Here is a 16872-nt window from a genome sequence, read left to right on the forward strand (position 1 = left end):
CAAAATTTTCTAAGGAAATACTCAGGAACTTTATATAAGGGGGTGTTGTAGTGATGATATGTTTTGTTATTTGCTAACAGGTTATACTACAGTCTGATGACTGTTGTTTCAACATGCTTGTGTTTTATAAAGTGAACATAATAAGCAGATTACTTGTAACAAAATGTGCTGAAGCAGGGTAGAAGGAACTGAAAATCGGAGGAAACCCAAAAGGATTTGCTATGAAAGAAAAGGGAGAGAAAAATAAGTAGAGAGGAAAGTTATGGGACAAAGAAGAGTTATACTACTGACAAATAGCTCCTTAAGAATGAAAAGTAAAGAAATTAGGAAAGCTACTCTGATAGGGGAACATTCAGCAACCATTAATTTATTTTACACAATTCATTATATTTTTTTTTCTTTTTATTTTGCTACTCAGATGTCATTTGGGTGATCCTGAGTGTGGAGGCTGGAGGTCTATTGGGGGTTACTCAGCAGCTGTCTTCATTTGAAACAGAATTTAATACTCAACCTCATCGAAATCTTGGAGGCAACTACAACCCCTTTGCTTCCCCAGAAAAAAGCCTGTCGCCTGAACAGGAGGACATGGGTGGATGGGGGCCTGAGGCAGAGCCCTCTGAAAATGAGCAGAATGGACTTTCTCAGACCTCTGTAAATATATGTGCACCGGATCACCCGGCCAACCGTTCAGTTGCAACATATAGAGAGGTGAGATGTTGTGTGCTTTCTGTAAATTTTTGGAAAATTGTTGTGAAAACAAATTAAATATGACTGTCTTGTTTGTCAGTAGATCCAATTATGTCAGATGAAAATGATAGTCAAGCTACTGATTTTTATTGTGTCTTACTGTATGCATCTTCATTATTGTTAACAAATGGACAGCTATCTGCTTTCTAATATATAGTGGATAGTAAAATTCCACACACCAAATTTTTAATAGAGTAGCAGCCATGTTGTTTTCCCCCCTGGAAGTTAGTTTGATTAATATTTTTCCCAGTGACTTTGACAGATTATGTAAGGTCTCAAATAGTTTAAAATAAGTCTCAAATCCAGTGTTTGGGTGCAGTAAAATATAATGCACTTCTTAACTTGCCGTTTATTTTAAACAGCTTTTTATACTTTTTCTGGTGTTAATTTGATTTACACAGTATGATAAATAGGCCCCTTTGTGTACCAAAGTCTGTCTGTGAACCCAAATTTTTCTAGTTTAAAGGACAAGGAAAGTCTATTAAGGGCTAGTCCACACGGGGAGATAGCCACGCGTTTGCGGTCGCGGCGACAAAGCGCCGCGACCGGCGCAGGCGACAGTTTTGTATGGGCGCCTATGTAAAAACGCCTGTGCTAACCACACGAGGCGATGCGCTTTTCAACAGTCGCCTGAAAATGCCTCGCCAGGCTTTTTCAGGCGACTGTTGAAAAGCGCATCGCCTCGTGTGGTTAGCACAGGCGTTTTTACATAGGCGCCCATACAAAACTGTCGCCTGCGCCGGTCGCGGCGACTGGCGCGGCGCTTTGTCGCCGCGACCGCAAACGCGTGGCTATCTCCCCGTGTGGAATAGCCCTAAAGGGGTTGTTCACAGTCAAACACTTTTTTCTGTTCAGTTGGCTTCAGATTGTTCACCAGAAATAAAGACCTTCTAAAGCAGCTCTGGGAGGGGGTGCTCACCAACTCTTTGAAGGGGATGTAAAGGCAAAAATAAAATCCCCAAAGATACTTCAATTAAAAAAAAATCTGTATAGTTTTTATGAAAAACCTGATTGTATGCTGTATTTTGTATACTATCATAAACCTGAATTTACTGCAACAGAAGCCTAATTAAACAAATTATTTATGTTTTCAAAGTTGGCCTCAGGTGGTCACCATTTTGTAACTGTGTTAAACATATTTGCATGAACTGCACATGCTCAGTGTGGTATCTGCCTTGCTGCTTTGGGATCCTTATAAATTATCAAAACAGTATAAGTGAAATAACATCTGCCATAGAAGCAGATACAGCAAGACTGATTAATAATCGGAATATGCAGAATGCACTGGGTCCTGTGTTGTCATGTAATCTAATGTGGATTTTATAGTTTTTGTATTGTTTAAAACATACAAACTTTCAACAATTCTCCAGGCTGCAGCAAAATGCTCCAAATAGAATCCCAGTTTATCTGTTTAAATCTGGCTCTGTGATCTTTGTCCCTGCAGTTGGAGTTGGAAACATTAAAGGGAACTAAAGTCTAAACCAGAATAATGCTAGAAATGCTGTATTTTGTATACTAAGCATAAACATGAACTTACTGCACCAGAAGCCTAATTAAACAAATGATTTATGTTTTCAAAGTTAGACACATCTTTGCAAGACCAAGACTACGCACCTGCTCAGTGTGGTCTGGGCTGAGGTTAAGCTTAGGGATCGTCATACATTATCAAATCTGACATAGAAGCCAATACAGCAAGACTGATTAATAATCAGAATATGTAGACTGCACTGGGCCTGTCGATATAAATCTCTACACAGTTGCCGGCTGCTCTACAGGAAAACAAACAAAGCTGCTCGAGTTTTGGGAAGTAAGGTGGGTGGCTCCCCCCTGCCATTTGAAAGTATGACCAGTTTCCCAGCATAGCAGTTAGGGACTGTCTGAAGTTTCCTAACCTCAGCAGTCAGAGCAAGTAAAACAAAGGGGGAATTTCACTGCATACAGTCAGGTTTCTTATAAAAACGCTACACATTTTTTAATTAAAGTATATTAGAGAGAGGCTTCATTTTCATTAAAGAAAGTAAAAATGGGATTTTATTTTTTTTTTTTTGCCTTTACATCCCCATAAAAGGCAGCTGTCAGAATTGATACAATAGTTGCTGATACCAATACAGATACTGTGTAGAAATGTTTCGACTAAATGTAGCGAATTATAACAGTTCAGAATGTCCCTGTATCACTGAGCTGCCAGACTGAAGCAGTAGAGACATTAAACGTTAAACTTCAATTTTGGGAAAACCGTATAAAATAAAATATGTAAAGCAATTTTAAAAAAATCTTTGTTTATGGTGAACAATCTGAAAACATAAACAACCCCTTAGAAGATATTTGGACAGCCATACTTTTACTGTGCGCTGCAGCACTGTCTGTAATTGTTTAGCTGCTGAAATCCGTAAGTGTCCGTAATATTGTACAAAACTACTTTTCGTACGATATCCGGTGCGTGTATGGTGGGAGATGAGCTGACTGGTATCGGCAGAAGACTTTAATATCTGACGGCTAGTCTATCGGCCTTTAAAGGCATCCGAATATCAGTCTTTGTTCATGCTGAATCGTCCGATATAGGCAGAATTCTATTGTTTCTACCTGTATATCTGACAATTCAGCTCTACATGTATGCATTGAAACAAGTGATCTTTCCTGGAAAGATCTTTTCCAGGAAAGATTGTAATTTCTATGGCCACCTCTAGTTTAGAGGTGGTTTCCTAACCAAAACCCAGGGTATACGCTGCAGTGTCTACCAGAAAGCGTCTTGGTTTAGAAGTGTAATTACTGGGTTTGGAAGCAAGCATTCTTTTACATGAAGAGCAGTTCAGGCTCTATGCAGGCTTAGTTGTTTGTATTCTTTTATACCAATCTTTATTTCTGCCTGCTTTTTCCTGGCTCATGTCCCTGTGGTCTTGTGCATCTAACATTGCAGCATTGTATACAAAGTGTGGAAGGAACAGTGCATAAGGGTCAGCGGGTAAAGGAAATATTGTGCATGCACAGTAGTGGCTATCTTAATAAAAGAAAAAATGTCAGCACTCTTTTTCAAGTAGGCAAAAGTACCTACAGGCACAATTTAATTTAGGTAGCAATTCAGTACAGCAGGTGGTACTCTATTTTATACTTAAAACTTGTGTTGAAGGCTTTCCTTGTCCTTTAAATCTTCCATTTTAGGTCACAGCTGCCCTGCCATGATGTTTTTCTGGAGTCTTTATACTATTAGGAGATCTTACTACATAATATGCATTGTTTGATGAATTGAATTGCAAGTCAAGAACATTTACAAGTGCTGTTTTCATTTTAGGGTCCCTACATGCCACATACTTTGGTAGATCTATGCATACTGGACATCAAATTGTTCAGTAGATTCCTGTTCAGGATGAGCAAAATATTTCGCCATCCTTTGCTGTGAAAAAAAAAACACCCACAGACTCTAATGGATAATTTAGAAAAAAAAAAAAAAGTTGCACCGTTTGAAACATTGACGTTCAAAAAACACCCATTCAAATCGTTTGCAAAATATTTCGCCGTTCGGGAATTTTTAGTGAAAATGGTCAGATTAGCCCATGACTACTAGTGATCATATTTAGAAATTGTATAAGACAAATGCAGCAAATTGCATACTGTAAGGTAATTTTCAGAAATCGTGTTGTATTTAGGAGTATATGTAATTTCCAAAAATAGTTTGGCTTTGAAATCTAAAGTATTCAGATTTCTGGAACAAGCACTTTGAAAACTTGGTAGTGTACTGCTGGAATTTTTAGCCAAATGTTAGGCACCCCCAATGATTATATTTGATTGCCTGAGACCCCAGGCTGGTGCTCCTGTTTGCTGAAATGTGTAACAACTGGGTACTTCTGTAAGAGCACCACATCATCTTCTTCCACTTTGATCTTTGCTGCAACCTTGGGCAGGGTGCACATGTTACTGTTTAGCTTTTTATAGTTGATTGGTTAAGTTTGTTTGAAAATAGTCCATCAAATTCAACCCCTATCACAAAATGTGATCTGTTCCCTCTAATGTATTTGTAAAGAGTACAGTGCCTTGAAAAAGTATTCACCCCCTTGGCATTTTTCATGTTTTGTTGCCTCACAACCTGGATTTAAAATGGATTGTTTGAGAGTTTGCACTATTTCATTAACAGAACATGCCTACAACTTTGAAGATTTTTTTTTATTGTGAAGCAAACAACAAATAGGACAAAATAAGAGAGATCTTCAGCATGCATAACTGTTCACCCCCCCCCTGTAAAGTCATTACTTTGTAGAGCCATCTTTTGCAGCAATTACAACTGTAAGTCGCTTTGGATAAATCTTTATGAGCTTGCCACATCTTGCCACTGGGATTTTTTGCCCATTCCTCAAGGCAAAACTGCTCCAGCTCCTTCATGTTGGATGGTGTGTGTGTATACTGACAGATCATGTGACACCTAGATTGCACACAGCTTGACTTCATTTCATTAATTAAGTGACTTTTGAAGGTAATTGGTTGCATCAGGGTATTTAGGGGATTCATGGCAAAGGGGGTGAATACATATGCACATGCCATTTTTCAGTTTTTATATATATAAAAATTTTTTTTCTCATTTCACTTCACCAACTTAGACTATTTTGTGCAGATCCATCACATAAAATAAGATTCAGAAACATTTAAATTATAGGTTGGAATGTAAAAAAAATAGGTACAAAGCCATGGGGGTGAATGCTTTTGCAAGGCATTCTAAGCATGTCCCCTAGTGTCATTTTTTGTTTTTTTTCCTGATAAAACAACCTCAGCCTTGACAGGCTACCCTCATAGTTTAAATCCTCCATGCCTTTTACCAGTTTAGTTGCATGTCTGCACTGCATACTCAAGGTGAGGCTTTACCAGAAGCCTATAAATTAAATTTTCATTCCTTGATTTAATTCCCTTTCTTATGCAAGACAATGTTTTATTTTGTTTAGTAGCCACAGAGTGACACTGTTTAGCTATACTATGATTGGGATGTTCAAAAGTTACATCCCTTCTGCCAGATGACTACTTCATTAGCCTTTTAGGATATGCATGAGTTCATTCCCAAGACAAGTCTAAATTAGAATGCATAACCTATGGCTCCAATTGCAGGAATTCAGAACAGGTTGTACTTTTAATACTGCGATACCAGACTCCATCACACAAAAGGTGTGGTTTCACATGTGTCTGCTACAGTATACCTGTTTATGGTTCATTGTCTTGCGTTTAGTCTTTACCTTGCATTCTAATTTAGTTTCCTTCCTGCTGGCATGCTAGTGACTGGGAATATTTCCATATTCTCTATACACAATTGGACAAATTGCACAGTATTATCTATCTTATCTATCTAATGAACTATCATAATCAAAATTTTATTTATGCAATTATTCATACTGTAACAGCTGTGTTTGAGAGATGTTGTAATCGGTTTCTGTAATACATTTGATTGCTCCGCTCTGAATATGTGCAGCCATCAGGGCTGCACACAGAATAACTCCATCTGGAAGGAAGTGTCTTGCCTCCTTCAGTGGGTTGAGACCAATCACTGTCGTCTAGCAACAGCCTATATTCTGGAACTGGGAAGCAGATTTTCTCCATTGCAGTTTACTTGACACATGGAAATGAATCCTTCTCAATATCCAGCTAATCCTCCTCTGGGAATAAATGCAGATGGACCTTCTAGCCTCCTACTTCAACCACTCTACCCCCTCTCACCACCGTGGGCTAGAAAATTTGGCACTAATGACATGGCTATTCAGAGCACTTTCTGGTCACAGAAGAGTTTTTCTGATAAAGTAACAGTTGCACTCCTGAGAGCTCTCAAACCACTGTCACTGTGGTATCCTACCACTGCATCCTTACATTCCGTACCTGGTGTAAGGATGTACAGCGTCCTTTCCATGTGTCATATTCCAGCCTTGCTCGAAAAGTGTGTAAGAGTTAACTCCTTAAAATGCAGCCCATCAGCAGAACAATGGGAAGGTAACCAGATAAAGGCTCCTTGGTCGATATAAGAACAGCACTCAATAGCAAAAATCCATGTCCCACTTAAACTCCACCAGTTACCTTGAGTAGCAAAAACAATAGCCTGTCCGAAAGCAGTTTCATAGTGTAAAAATGGTTCTTTCTGAAAGTACATGACCACGCAAAATTACCTGATATACACCAATATTACAACTAAAAACAAAATACACTTGTTGGGTTAGGAATTACATTTTACATGGTAGAGTGAATTATTTGCAGTGTAAACAGTATAATTTAAAAGTAAAAACGACACCATAAAAATCATAACAGAATCTCTTTGAGGGGACTCAAACGTTGGTTCACAAATAAACATTTTTTTTCTTTTTTCCAAAAGACCAATTACCTGCTGAGTACAGAAACACATACGCACTAGCATTGCTGAGCTTAATGTGAGTAAATATAGATGTGATCAGGTAGTGGTGCTATAGAGAAGATCTGCATTTTCAAATCATACAAATTATACTATATACTGTATACAATTTATACTATACTCCCTTTATTTTGCGTTTATTTTTTAGTTATATACTCACATTTCAGGTTAGACAGAGTTCAGACTAAAGGAAAACTGTTACTGTTAACTGTAACACCAAAGCAATTTTTTTCTTAAACTTTGTTCTTTAAATATAATTTACGTGCATTTATAAAGGTCATGTGTTTGCTTTAGAAAGACTATTTCTGTTGATAAAAATATGTGCTTGTGTAGACATGAGGGCATTTATTCGGCCATTGAAGTTGAAAAAGGAGAAAAGGCTTAGGTTACTTTGCAAATAACAGGTAAGCTTTGTTATAGAATACAATGATATTCTACAGTTATCTGCTATTTAACCTGTACCTGGCCTTCAATCCACTTTGTCACATGGTGCCATCACCTTTCCCACTCATTGTGGGATAACTTAACGTTTATATAACATGAAATTTAGCACCATTCTTTCTTATGAACAAATACAATTTTCTGACATTAAAAGGGTAAGTCATTGCGTAAAGGAAAACTATACCCCAAAATGTATACTTAAAGGGGTTGTTCACCTTCCAAACACTTTTTTCAATTTAGTTGTTTTTAGATAGTTCCCTAGAAATAATGACTTTTTCCAATTACTTTCCATTATTTATTTTTTACGTTTTTTCCAAAATCTAAGTTTAAAGTTGAATGTTCCTGTCTCTGGTGTTTGAGTCTGGCAGCTCAGTAATCCAGGTGCAGATTCTGAACTGTTACAATTTTGCAACATTTAGTTGATACATTTCTCAGCAGCATCTCTGGAGTATTAGCAACAATTGTATCAATTCTAACAGCTGCCTCTAATGAAACCCAGAGATTCTGTTCAGCAGGGACAAAGATAAGAAATGTATCAACTAAATGTATCAATTTAGAACAGTTTACAGCAGGGATCAGGAACCTTGGCTCTCCAGCTGTTAAGGAACTACAAGTCCCACAATGCAATAATGGAGCCTTTTGAAGGAGTCTAAAGGCAAATGCATTGTGGGACTTGTAGTTCCTTAACAGCTGGAGAGCCAAGGTTCCTGATCCCTGGTTTACAGGATCGGCGACCCCCCCTCCCAGAGCTGCTTCAGGAGGAGAGAAATGACACTTTATACTTCAATATTAGAAAAACCGTGACACATAGAAAATAGAAAGTCATTGGAAAAAGTCGTTATTTCTGGTGATCTATCTGATAACAACTAGTTGTTTGAAGGTGAACAACCCCTTTAAAGGGGACATATACCATTATTTATTACTGTTCAAAAATATATTGCCCATACTATAAAATAGAAGAATATCCACTGTTTTTATATATCGTTTGGGTATAGTTTACTTGAAATGTGGTGTCGCTCCTACCTTTAATGCAGACTTCCTGTGCTGCTATCAGCACAGTTTCTTCATGGTGCCGGCGGCTTGCTCGAGCTTTCCCCAGCAAGCCACAGCCACTATGAAGGCGAGAGCGTGCAGGATTAGGTGGTGCCATTCAGTGACATTATTATTTTGGCACCGCAAGACACACTGGGGTCCTTTAAGGCACACTTGCGTCCTTCTCAATGGATCTGCGCTTGTCACGCCCAGCTTCCTCTGTCACAAACACACAATGAACGTGTACATCCGTGAATTTGCACATCAGTGAATGTGCGCACTCAAAGGAACAAGTGCAAGAGTCGGGTCCTGCAAAGAGCACATATTTGTTCTCTTTCGCTTCCTGCTTGAGCGCTGCCCTTCATGTTTTACCTGCACTGTCCACCAATAAAAGTAAGCTGAATAAATAAAAGGTTATAAAAATTGTTTGTCACTCGTTTTTTAAAAATTTATTGGAGGTTGGCAATAACACAATAATGGTATATTGGTATTGCTGCAATAAGATCATGATAATGTTGTATGTAAATACCCTTCAACACAAGTTTTTCGAGTAACCACTCCCTGCAACCAATCATTTATTATTTATGTACAGCAGTATCAAACTCCACATGTTTTTTGTAACATTATGTTGTGTCTGATACACAGATTAAATCAGACACATTATAGTCTGTTCCATTAATGCTGGGATTTTTTATGGAAAATATTTTCAAGTGAGAGAATAAACAGCCACTCTCACACCTCATTTCAGTTTAGACTCTCAGCAGAAAGGATCTCTCAGCAGCTCTGATGAAGTGACAGTTTTAGGAGGTAAATAGTTTTCAAAATGTTTTTTTTTCCTGCATCATTACATATTTAGGGGGTGGATGATTACTATATCTGAATATGCAGATTATATGAAATTTCTCCTTTAAGCAACTAATAGTTTATATCATATTCGTTAATATTGGCCTTAATATTGGCCTTTTACATCATTTACATCGAGCTCCCATTTTATGGTATTCTCTGCTGCCTTAAGAGATCGCTTGACCAAAAAATATTGTAACCTTGTAACAGGAAGAAATGTGGAAGCAAAAGACAGAACTTTGTCCATTAATTGACTCATTTGAACTAACTTGTATGGTTTCTATGTGTACACCATGAATCGTAGGATCAAAATTGACAAACCTTATTTCTTGAAATGGTGGAGGGACTTGGGCTGCTATTGCAGAGTTCTTCTTTGAGCTGACATAACCTGGTTGTGTCAGTTAGTACCAAGTAGAGCTCTGTAATAGCAGTCCAAGTCCCTCCACTGTATCTTTCTGAGATACTCCAGAGATTTTGGGAGGAACTGAATATGAAAGGTATGCTAGCAACAGTACTACCTTTCATTTTGAACATATATAAGCCTAGTAGACTAAGTGAAACAATCATGGTATATATCCCCTTTAAACCACTGGCCTAAACCAAATCCATAGGGTTTTTGAGTTTCAGGCTTTTGTGGCTACAAAAACGCCAGGTTTTCTGGGCTTATTTATCCAAAATAATGTTAATTAAAATGTTGACTGCAATATTTATTAGGAATACTTCATTTACAGACACCACTAAAACTATAAAAAAATATATTTACATTAATGGAGTTTGTAGAAGGGAGTTATTTTCTTAATTTGTCAAATAGGGCTTAATAGCAAATAAATAATTTTGACGATTTAATAACGGTAAAAGAAGAGCTGCTGGGTAGCTAACAGTAATTCTGTGGGTCCATTCTAACACTATATTCTTTGTCTATCTTTTCAGAGTGTGCATGGGCCTTACCCATTTGGAGAATCTTAAGAAGAACTTTTATCCCATCCACAGTCCTTTTTTCATCCCACAGAAACAGGATGGTCTTTACCATAATATACCTGCTGAAGGTGATGTGAGGGAAATATATATATTTTTGTTGGATGCTCTTAATAAAAGTGAACATTCTTGTGATGATTAGGGTAGTAAAGTTTTCAACCAAAAGAGACTCTCCCCTGCAGCCTTAATTTTGTTTCTCGGCTTCCTTCCCATTTAAATTTTTCCATTTAGCTGTTATAACTGGCAGATTTTCAACTGTAGGAAACAAGAGCAACTCCCTAGACAAAATTTACTGGTTACATGTTTTCTTTGCTGTCACCTGCAATTTGTAAAATTCTGTAATTTTTTTATATTTCCTTTAGATTTATTGACTGCTTCCGCAGGATTTCATTAAGTGACACTGTCACATCTAAATCAGTGTACTTGTCTAGATGGTCCATTAAACAATGGACAAATCTACTATACTTTTTGTCCTGATGAACAAATAACTTTTTTCTCCTTTTCTTGAAACCATTATTGGAGCTTAAATTTTCCATTGACTCCACTCCTTATAACCCAAGTTATGTTGGGAACTGCAGTATATGTAAAAAAAAATCCACTTAACTAGATAATGTAAAAATACTTAAAGGGGATGTCAACACAAAAATTCTCCTAATGGAAAAATGTAATTCTAAAGCTACAAATAATTCCAATATCTTTAATTCGGAAAGGTTTTATGTTTGGGTTTACAACCCCTTTAAATAAAATAGAAAAACAAGTCACTATTACAACAGATTCAGTGCATTTTTCTGTTACATATTCCATACCTCTCTTCCATTTTTGAATGGTAAAAAAATACAATTGTTGTACCTAGGGATGCCAGATCATACTTTTGTGACAAGAACCCAGAAAGTCTACATGCTGCATGACAAATGCGCAATCCATTTGCATACATTTCTACTGAAAAAAAATTAGCCAAGCATTGTGTGTTTCTGTGTATATCACTTTAACTAGGGGAACTTATGTAAATGCATTGTATTGTGCCTGTTACACTGCGTGTCATTCACAGCATGCACAATATATCCATACAAGATACTTTAAAAAGTCTGTATGAAAGTAAAATTTTATTTGCAAATGTCATTGTCATTTTAAAGAACATGGAAAATACTGGTCCCATTATTTTGAGGCATCGGCTACAAAATCTGTGCTGTGAGAAAGGGCTCCTGCTTTCATTAAAAAGAGAACCCTTTTCTACATTTTAAATTTGAATCCGGACCTAACACAAACAAATTAGCCTTTAGTAAACAATCTTTATTTCCCTTTGACCGCTTTAGCTTACAACATATTTATGCAAATACATATACATATCTCTTTCTGTAAGAGCAAAGATTCTTTAAAAATTTTCTCTCCTATTTTTATTAACAAAGTATAATTCTAGTAGTGGTGAGTGATTTACCTTATGAAAATACTATGTCCTTTAAACCACCCTCTTAATTGCCTTTATGCCCATGACTAATGCAAAATTAGTCTTACTGTTGTAGGCTTGTTTTAAGGATTGTAAAGGATGTAATAGACCAACAAATATAGTGCTTCATTGAGGGTAAATCCTTGCAAACATTGGGTATGGCTTTTAAATTTTTTTCTTTTTAGTAGGCAGCACCTCCAGCAAATGCAATTTGGATTTTGGGGGCTGAAAAAAAGACTTCAGCCTTATTTATAATAAACTCTTATCCTTTATGCTAACTTTGGGCTAAAAGGTATGCTAAAAACAGTGTAATAGGTAAAGCCTAAAACTTTTCCTAGATACTGCTATTCGTACAAAACAAAAATGTGCAGCTTTGTTTTATGGTGATGATTCTCCTCTCTTTGAATTCAGAATAAACCAAGTACAGCTGATTATAGAACCAAAGATATAAAATCCTAGTTGTATACCATCATATGATTTTGACATTTTTGGTATATCATATCTACTACTTAGGGGAACAGAGACAATTAAGGAACTGCTGTTAAATGTTTCATTCCTGAGAGTACAGAACCGTTCCATATTCCTAACCCCAGCGTCATGTAATTTGCTCTTGCAGCTAATTCTGACCCCACTGCAGTGTTCTACCCTCAAGGATTCTGTTTGGTTTTAGTTACAGAACTTCATTCTTACCAGAAAAAAAAGTTACAATTTGTACAGTTTAAGGAGAGCCCCCAGATCCATTTACAAAATAATGATTTTATTCTTTGACCTCTAAAAATAGCATCTAAGGCTTTATGTACAAACTCCCAAAAGAAAAAAAAACTAGAGTTTATGCCAGTTTGACATGCAAAACTCTTTGTTTGTTTCTTTTTTTTTTTAGGGTGTGAGAGTTTAGTAGATAGGATGTGTGTTTGGTGCATGCATGAGACGAGTGCAGAGTGCTTGGGAAGGGTGTTGGGTGGGAGGGAAGAAATGCTTAATTTAGAAAACATGTAAAAAAAAAATTGAAATGGAGGAATATTTTCCTTAATGTATAAAGAATATTTCTATCAATAAATTAAATTGGAAAATGTGTTTGCATTTGTGTTTATTTCCTATTTATATATCCTATTTATATATATATATATATATATATATATATATATATATATATATATATATATATATATATATATATATATATATATATATATATATTCACACTCTTGGAATTGCTGTCATTGGAATATATACCAAATACATAAATCTTGCCAGAATGGTAAGTCACAAAATGCAGTGAAGCATTTAATAGAACACTACACCATGTTTAAGCCATGTCTAGTTCAACAAATGGAGCAATCTGTAGTTCAACCTAATAGACGAAATATAATATTTTGGCAGTTGCATCTTAAAATGCATAACAACCTGCTGATATACATTCTTTATCTGTGGATACAATTTATAAAAAAGAGAGGAGTTGCAGAGCACCCAACCCTAATGGTGGCCATACACACGGCGATATACAAGCCACTGATAGGTCTATATGACTGATATCTGGCCTAAAATCGTCCAGATATCTACCAGACAGGTTTGATTGTCCAGTGTGAGGACAAATTGTCCAGATATCTACAAGACAGGTTTGATGTCTCGTGTAAGGACCGTGTTGGCAGTTATGTAAGACCCTACATATGATCCATTTGTTAAGCACTAGGCCAATGAGATTTGCTGTGTGCAATGGCCTACAGCTGGCCATCCATTGCAAGATCCGCTGAGCACAGGTTTAGGCTGATGGAAATCCCCAGGTAAATATTCTTCCTTCCCATCCTTTGATATTGGAATTGTTCAAATGAAACACTTTACATGCAGCAATTATGTGTGATTAATAAATAACTGGTCCCGCATTTTGCATGATTGCACGGGATCACCATGTGTTAATATTCATTCCATGGGGAATTGGCCATTACTTGGCCTCATTGATCCGGGTGGTATGTGCGCCTTTTACCGACCTCATTGCCACCATCCTAGTCACTCATTTAACCAGCGCATCCTCGGCGCTCATATACCGAGTGACAAGTTGGATATTAAATGGGTGGTACTGCTGAATAAAAAATGAAATAACTGAATAACTATAAATAACAAAAACTGAAAACCAAAAAATTGTCTCAGTACGGACATCAAACGAAAATGTTAACTCAAAGTTGAACAAAACCTTTAAGTAAAATAATGAACATGTACAGAGCTGTATTGTAAACCCCTGGAGAGAAACAACATCTCAACAGCTTTTATACCCCAAGTACAATCAAGGGTATTCCAAAAGGTCCGTTCATGCTAATAAGAAGGATTGCCTCAGATGAGACCAATTATTTGGAAGCATCTGATTAGAGCCATCCGAATAGATGAATCAGCAAATTTATACAGATATGTTATGAAATGGAGCTGCTGCATATGAAAGACACCGTGTTAAAGGTAGGTACCATGAGAATCACTCAATGATATGGGACAATATCATACTTTTGAAAAACACTTTTTTCCTCTCTTCTCTTATAAAAGAGGAAGGAATTTAGGGGCAACGGGTGAAGTGACTAACGGTGGCGAAAATTCACCAGTGTGACGTCATTTTGATTTACTAACAGTCGATGTCGTAACTTTGCTAGCGAAGGAGAGACTGTAGTGGTACTTCGCTACCTAACGACTGGCGAGTTTGCGCTCTGGCGAATGGACGTAACTATGCAAATTCACTAAGATGTGGATTTTCTAAATGTTACCTCTTGCGCCACACTTGCCTTCACCACCGCAGACCATGCGAAGTGCAATAGAGTATATAGGACTTTCTCAAAATGTAGTTGAAAAATTCTAAGTCCAAAAAAACGATGGCGTCTTTTCCTTTTTTCAGGGTGATAGGCTACAAAAGAGCGTAAATTTTATTTGGGGTAACACGCTTCCCCCCTACATTTCCTAACATATGGCACATAAACTATACACTGGGCTCATGTGTAGGGCAATATAACAACTCTATTTTCTTTTCTTAAGGTTTCCGGGGCTTGTGTAGTTTAATGTATTTGCTACAACACATACGTCCATTGAACTTTAACATCCCGCCGTATGCAAATTAGGCAACACTAGCGTAACTTTGCTTTGCCTGGCTCAGTAACGTTAGCATAACTTTGCCAGCGTTCTGCGCCCTGGACGCAACTTCGTTTTTTAGTGAATTATCGTTGTCCTAGCGAATACGCCTGGCGAAGTGTTGCTGGTGAATTTTCGGAGGTTAGTAAATTTGCCCCATTGTGTGGAATATCATATTGTGTGTTTAAGGCTGAAGTAGAACAACCTAAAAAGAAAATCAGGGTCTTAGGTACACCAAAAAATTGCACATTTGCTTGCTGCAGCAAATGTAATTACATCATAAATGGGGTATTTATTACACATCCCCTCAAGGGCTATAGAATTCTGGTGAAAGATTACTGTACCTGTAACTCTGTGATCTATGGCCTTAAATTTCCCTAAATGTCCCAAACATTCAGTATGCGAATAGAGAAGCACAAAGGTTCCATCAATAACGTAGTCAATAAAAACTCACACAGACATTTTTATTTGGTTAAACATAATGTGGCCAACTTTTGGTGGATGTGATACAACAGGTGGAAAACCCTCATAGAGGGATAAACAGAAAAACTGCACTAGTAACAGCAGAAGCTAAATGGATTGACAGGCAAAACATAATTGAACTTGTGGGAATGAATGATACCTTAATCTGAGACCTCTAAATGCTTTTTATAATGTTTGACAATTTTTACAAATGTACTAATTGACTTGATGTCCCTATTTATTTTACATATGTTTGTAGAAATAACTCTTCTGTGGAATGGACTATATAAGAAACTAAGATAAGGTAGGATTAATGTTGAAAAAATTCTGATGTTATACTGTTTCAGAGATGTAGCTCATGGAGTTTGTACAATGTTTTAGCACAGACCTGATAAAGTAGTGCTTTATTTAAATGTACTTTGGTTTATAGCTTCTGGCCACTAGATGGCGCTGAAGGTTTGGTCACATGATTAAGTGTATGGGTTGAGGGCTTTAAAAGTCTGTTCACTTTTTTCTGTATCTTGCATCTTGCATGTGATAAAGGATCCCTAGTGATCCAAAACATGTTGTGCTGGAAAAGAGATATGGCAACTCCTACCACTGAGAACAGGCTTCCATTCCACTGATTTTTATGAGTAGTAAGTCTGAAATTAGTTGATTGTAGAAGAGACTGACAATCAAGCCTCTAAAACTCCCCCTGTAGTTTGTAGCTTGCTTTCAATGGTGTTGCAAGCAATATTGCGGGAATGCCTGAGCCACTGTAGGGCCTCCATGTAACAGGTGCTTTTGATATACCTATGGGTGTCCAGATAAAATTATTAGAGAGGGGGGGACAAAATCATGAAGCAATAACAACCTGTTTTTTTACTAAGCCTGTAGACAATAACTAGGTGCAAAGTTTGTAGGAAATCAATCTATTGGCAAAGCCCATAAAGTCGCTCACAACTTACATAATTATATAACTAGGGAGGCTTTATATGTGCTGGTATAATTACTACAAAAAAAATAACGAGATAACGAGAATATTAATCACAGATGAGCCAGTAAATCACTCCAACAATTGTGGTTGTGGGTGCACTACAACGCTAAGTAAAATGTGTTTTAATACAATGAAAGTGCAACTGATTTGTCCAATTAATCAATGCACATTGCTTGGCCCACTGTCTCACAAGTAATTCAGTATATATATGCAAGTGCATGTGTTTATAAAAACAGGGTTTTTTAGTTACAAAGTTATGATTATAAAATTGGTAAGCCACCATACCACGACAAGGTAAACCCCATATGGTGGTCCCTAGCTGTTTACCTCTGGTCATAGTATAAAAGTAGCATTCCTTGGGATCAGTGTCTCCTGACCTTGGCATTGGTTTCTATTAGAGGGCTAGACCCTCCCCCACCACTAACTTTTGCGGCTTTTAAGAGAGAGAGAGAGAGAGAGAGAGAGAGAGAGAGAGAT

At 37.1% G+C, this 16872-nt stretch overlaps 1 protein-coding gene across 2 annotated transcripts in view; it reads left to right on the plus strand.

Annotated features, from left to right (window-relative positions):
• Positions 1–10889, plus strand: part of ilrun.S (lipid regulator with UBA-like and NBR1-like domains S homeolog) — a 30880-nt gene extending 19991 nt beyond the window's left edge. Inside the window, exons 4-6 of one of the 2 annotated variants that reach the window (XM_018248480.2) lie at positions 419–708; positions 9339–9397; positions 10364–10889. In XM_018248480.2, the coding sequence (XP_018103969.1) occupies positions 419–708; positions 9339–9377 (329 nt within the window). In that variant the 3' untranslated portion in view covers positions 9378–9397; positions 10364–10889. 2 annotated transcript variants of the gene reach the window in all.
• Positions 10890–16872: the final 5983 nt, after the last annotated feature.

This window comes from Xenopus laevis, chromosome 2S (genome assembly GCF_017654675.1).
Source record: "Xenopus laevis strain J_2021 chromosome 2S, Xenopus_laevis_v10.1, whole genome shotgun sequence".
In the NCBI taxonomy this organism is placed as follows: Eukaryota; Metazoa; Chordata; class Amphibia; order Anura; family Pipidae; genus Xenopus; species Xenopus laevis.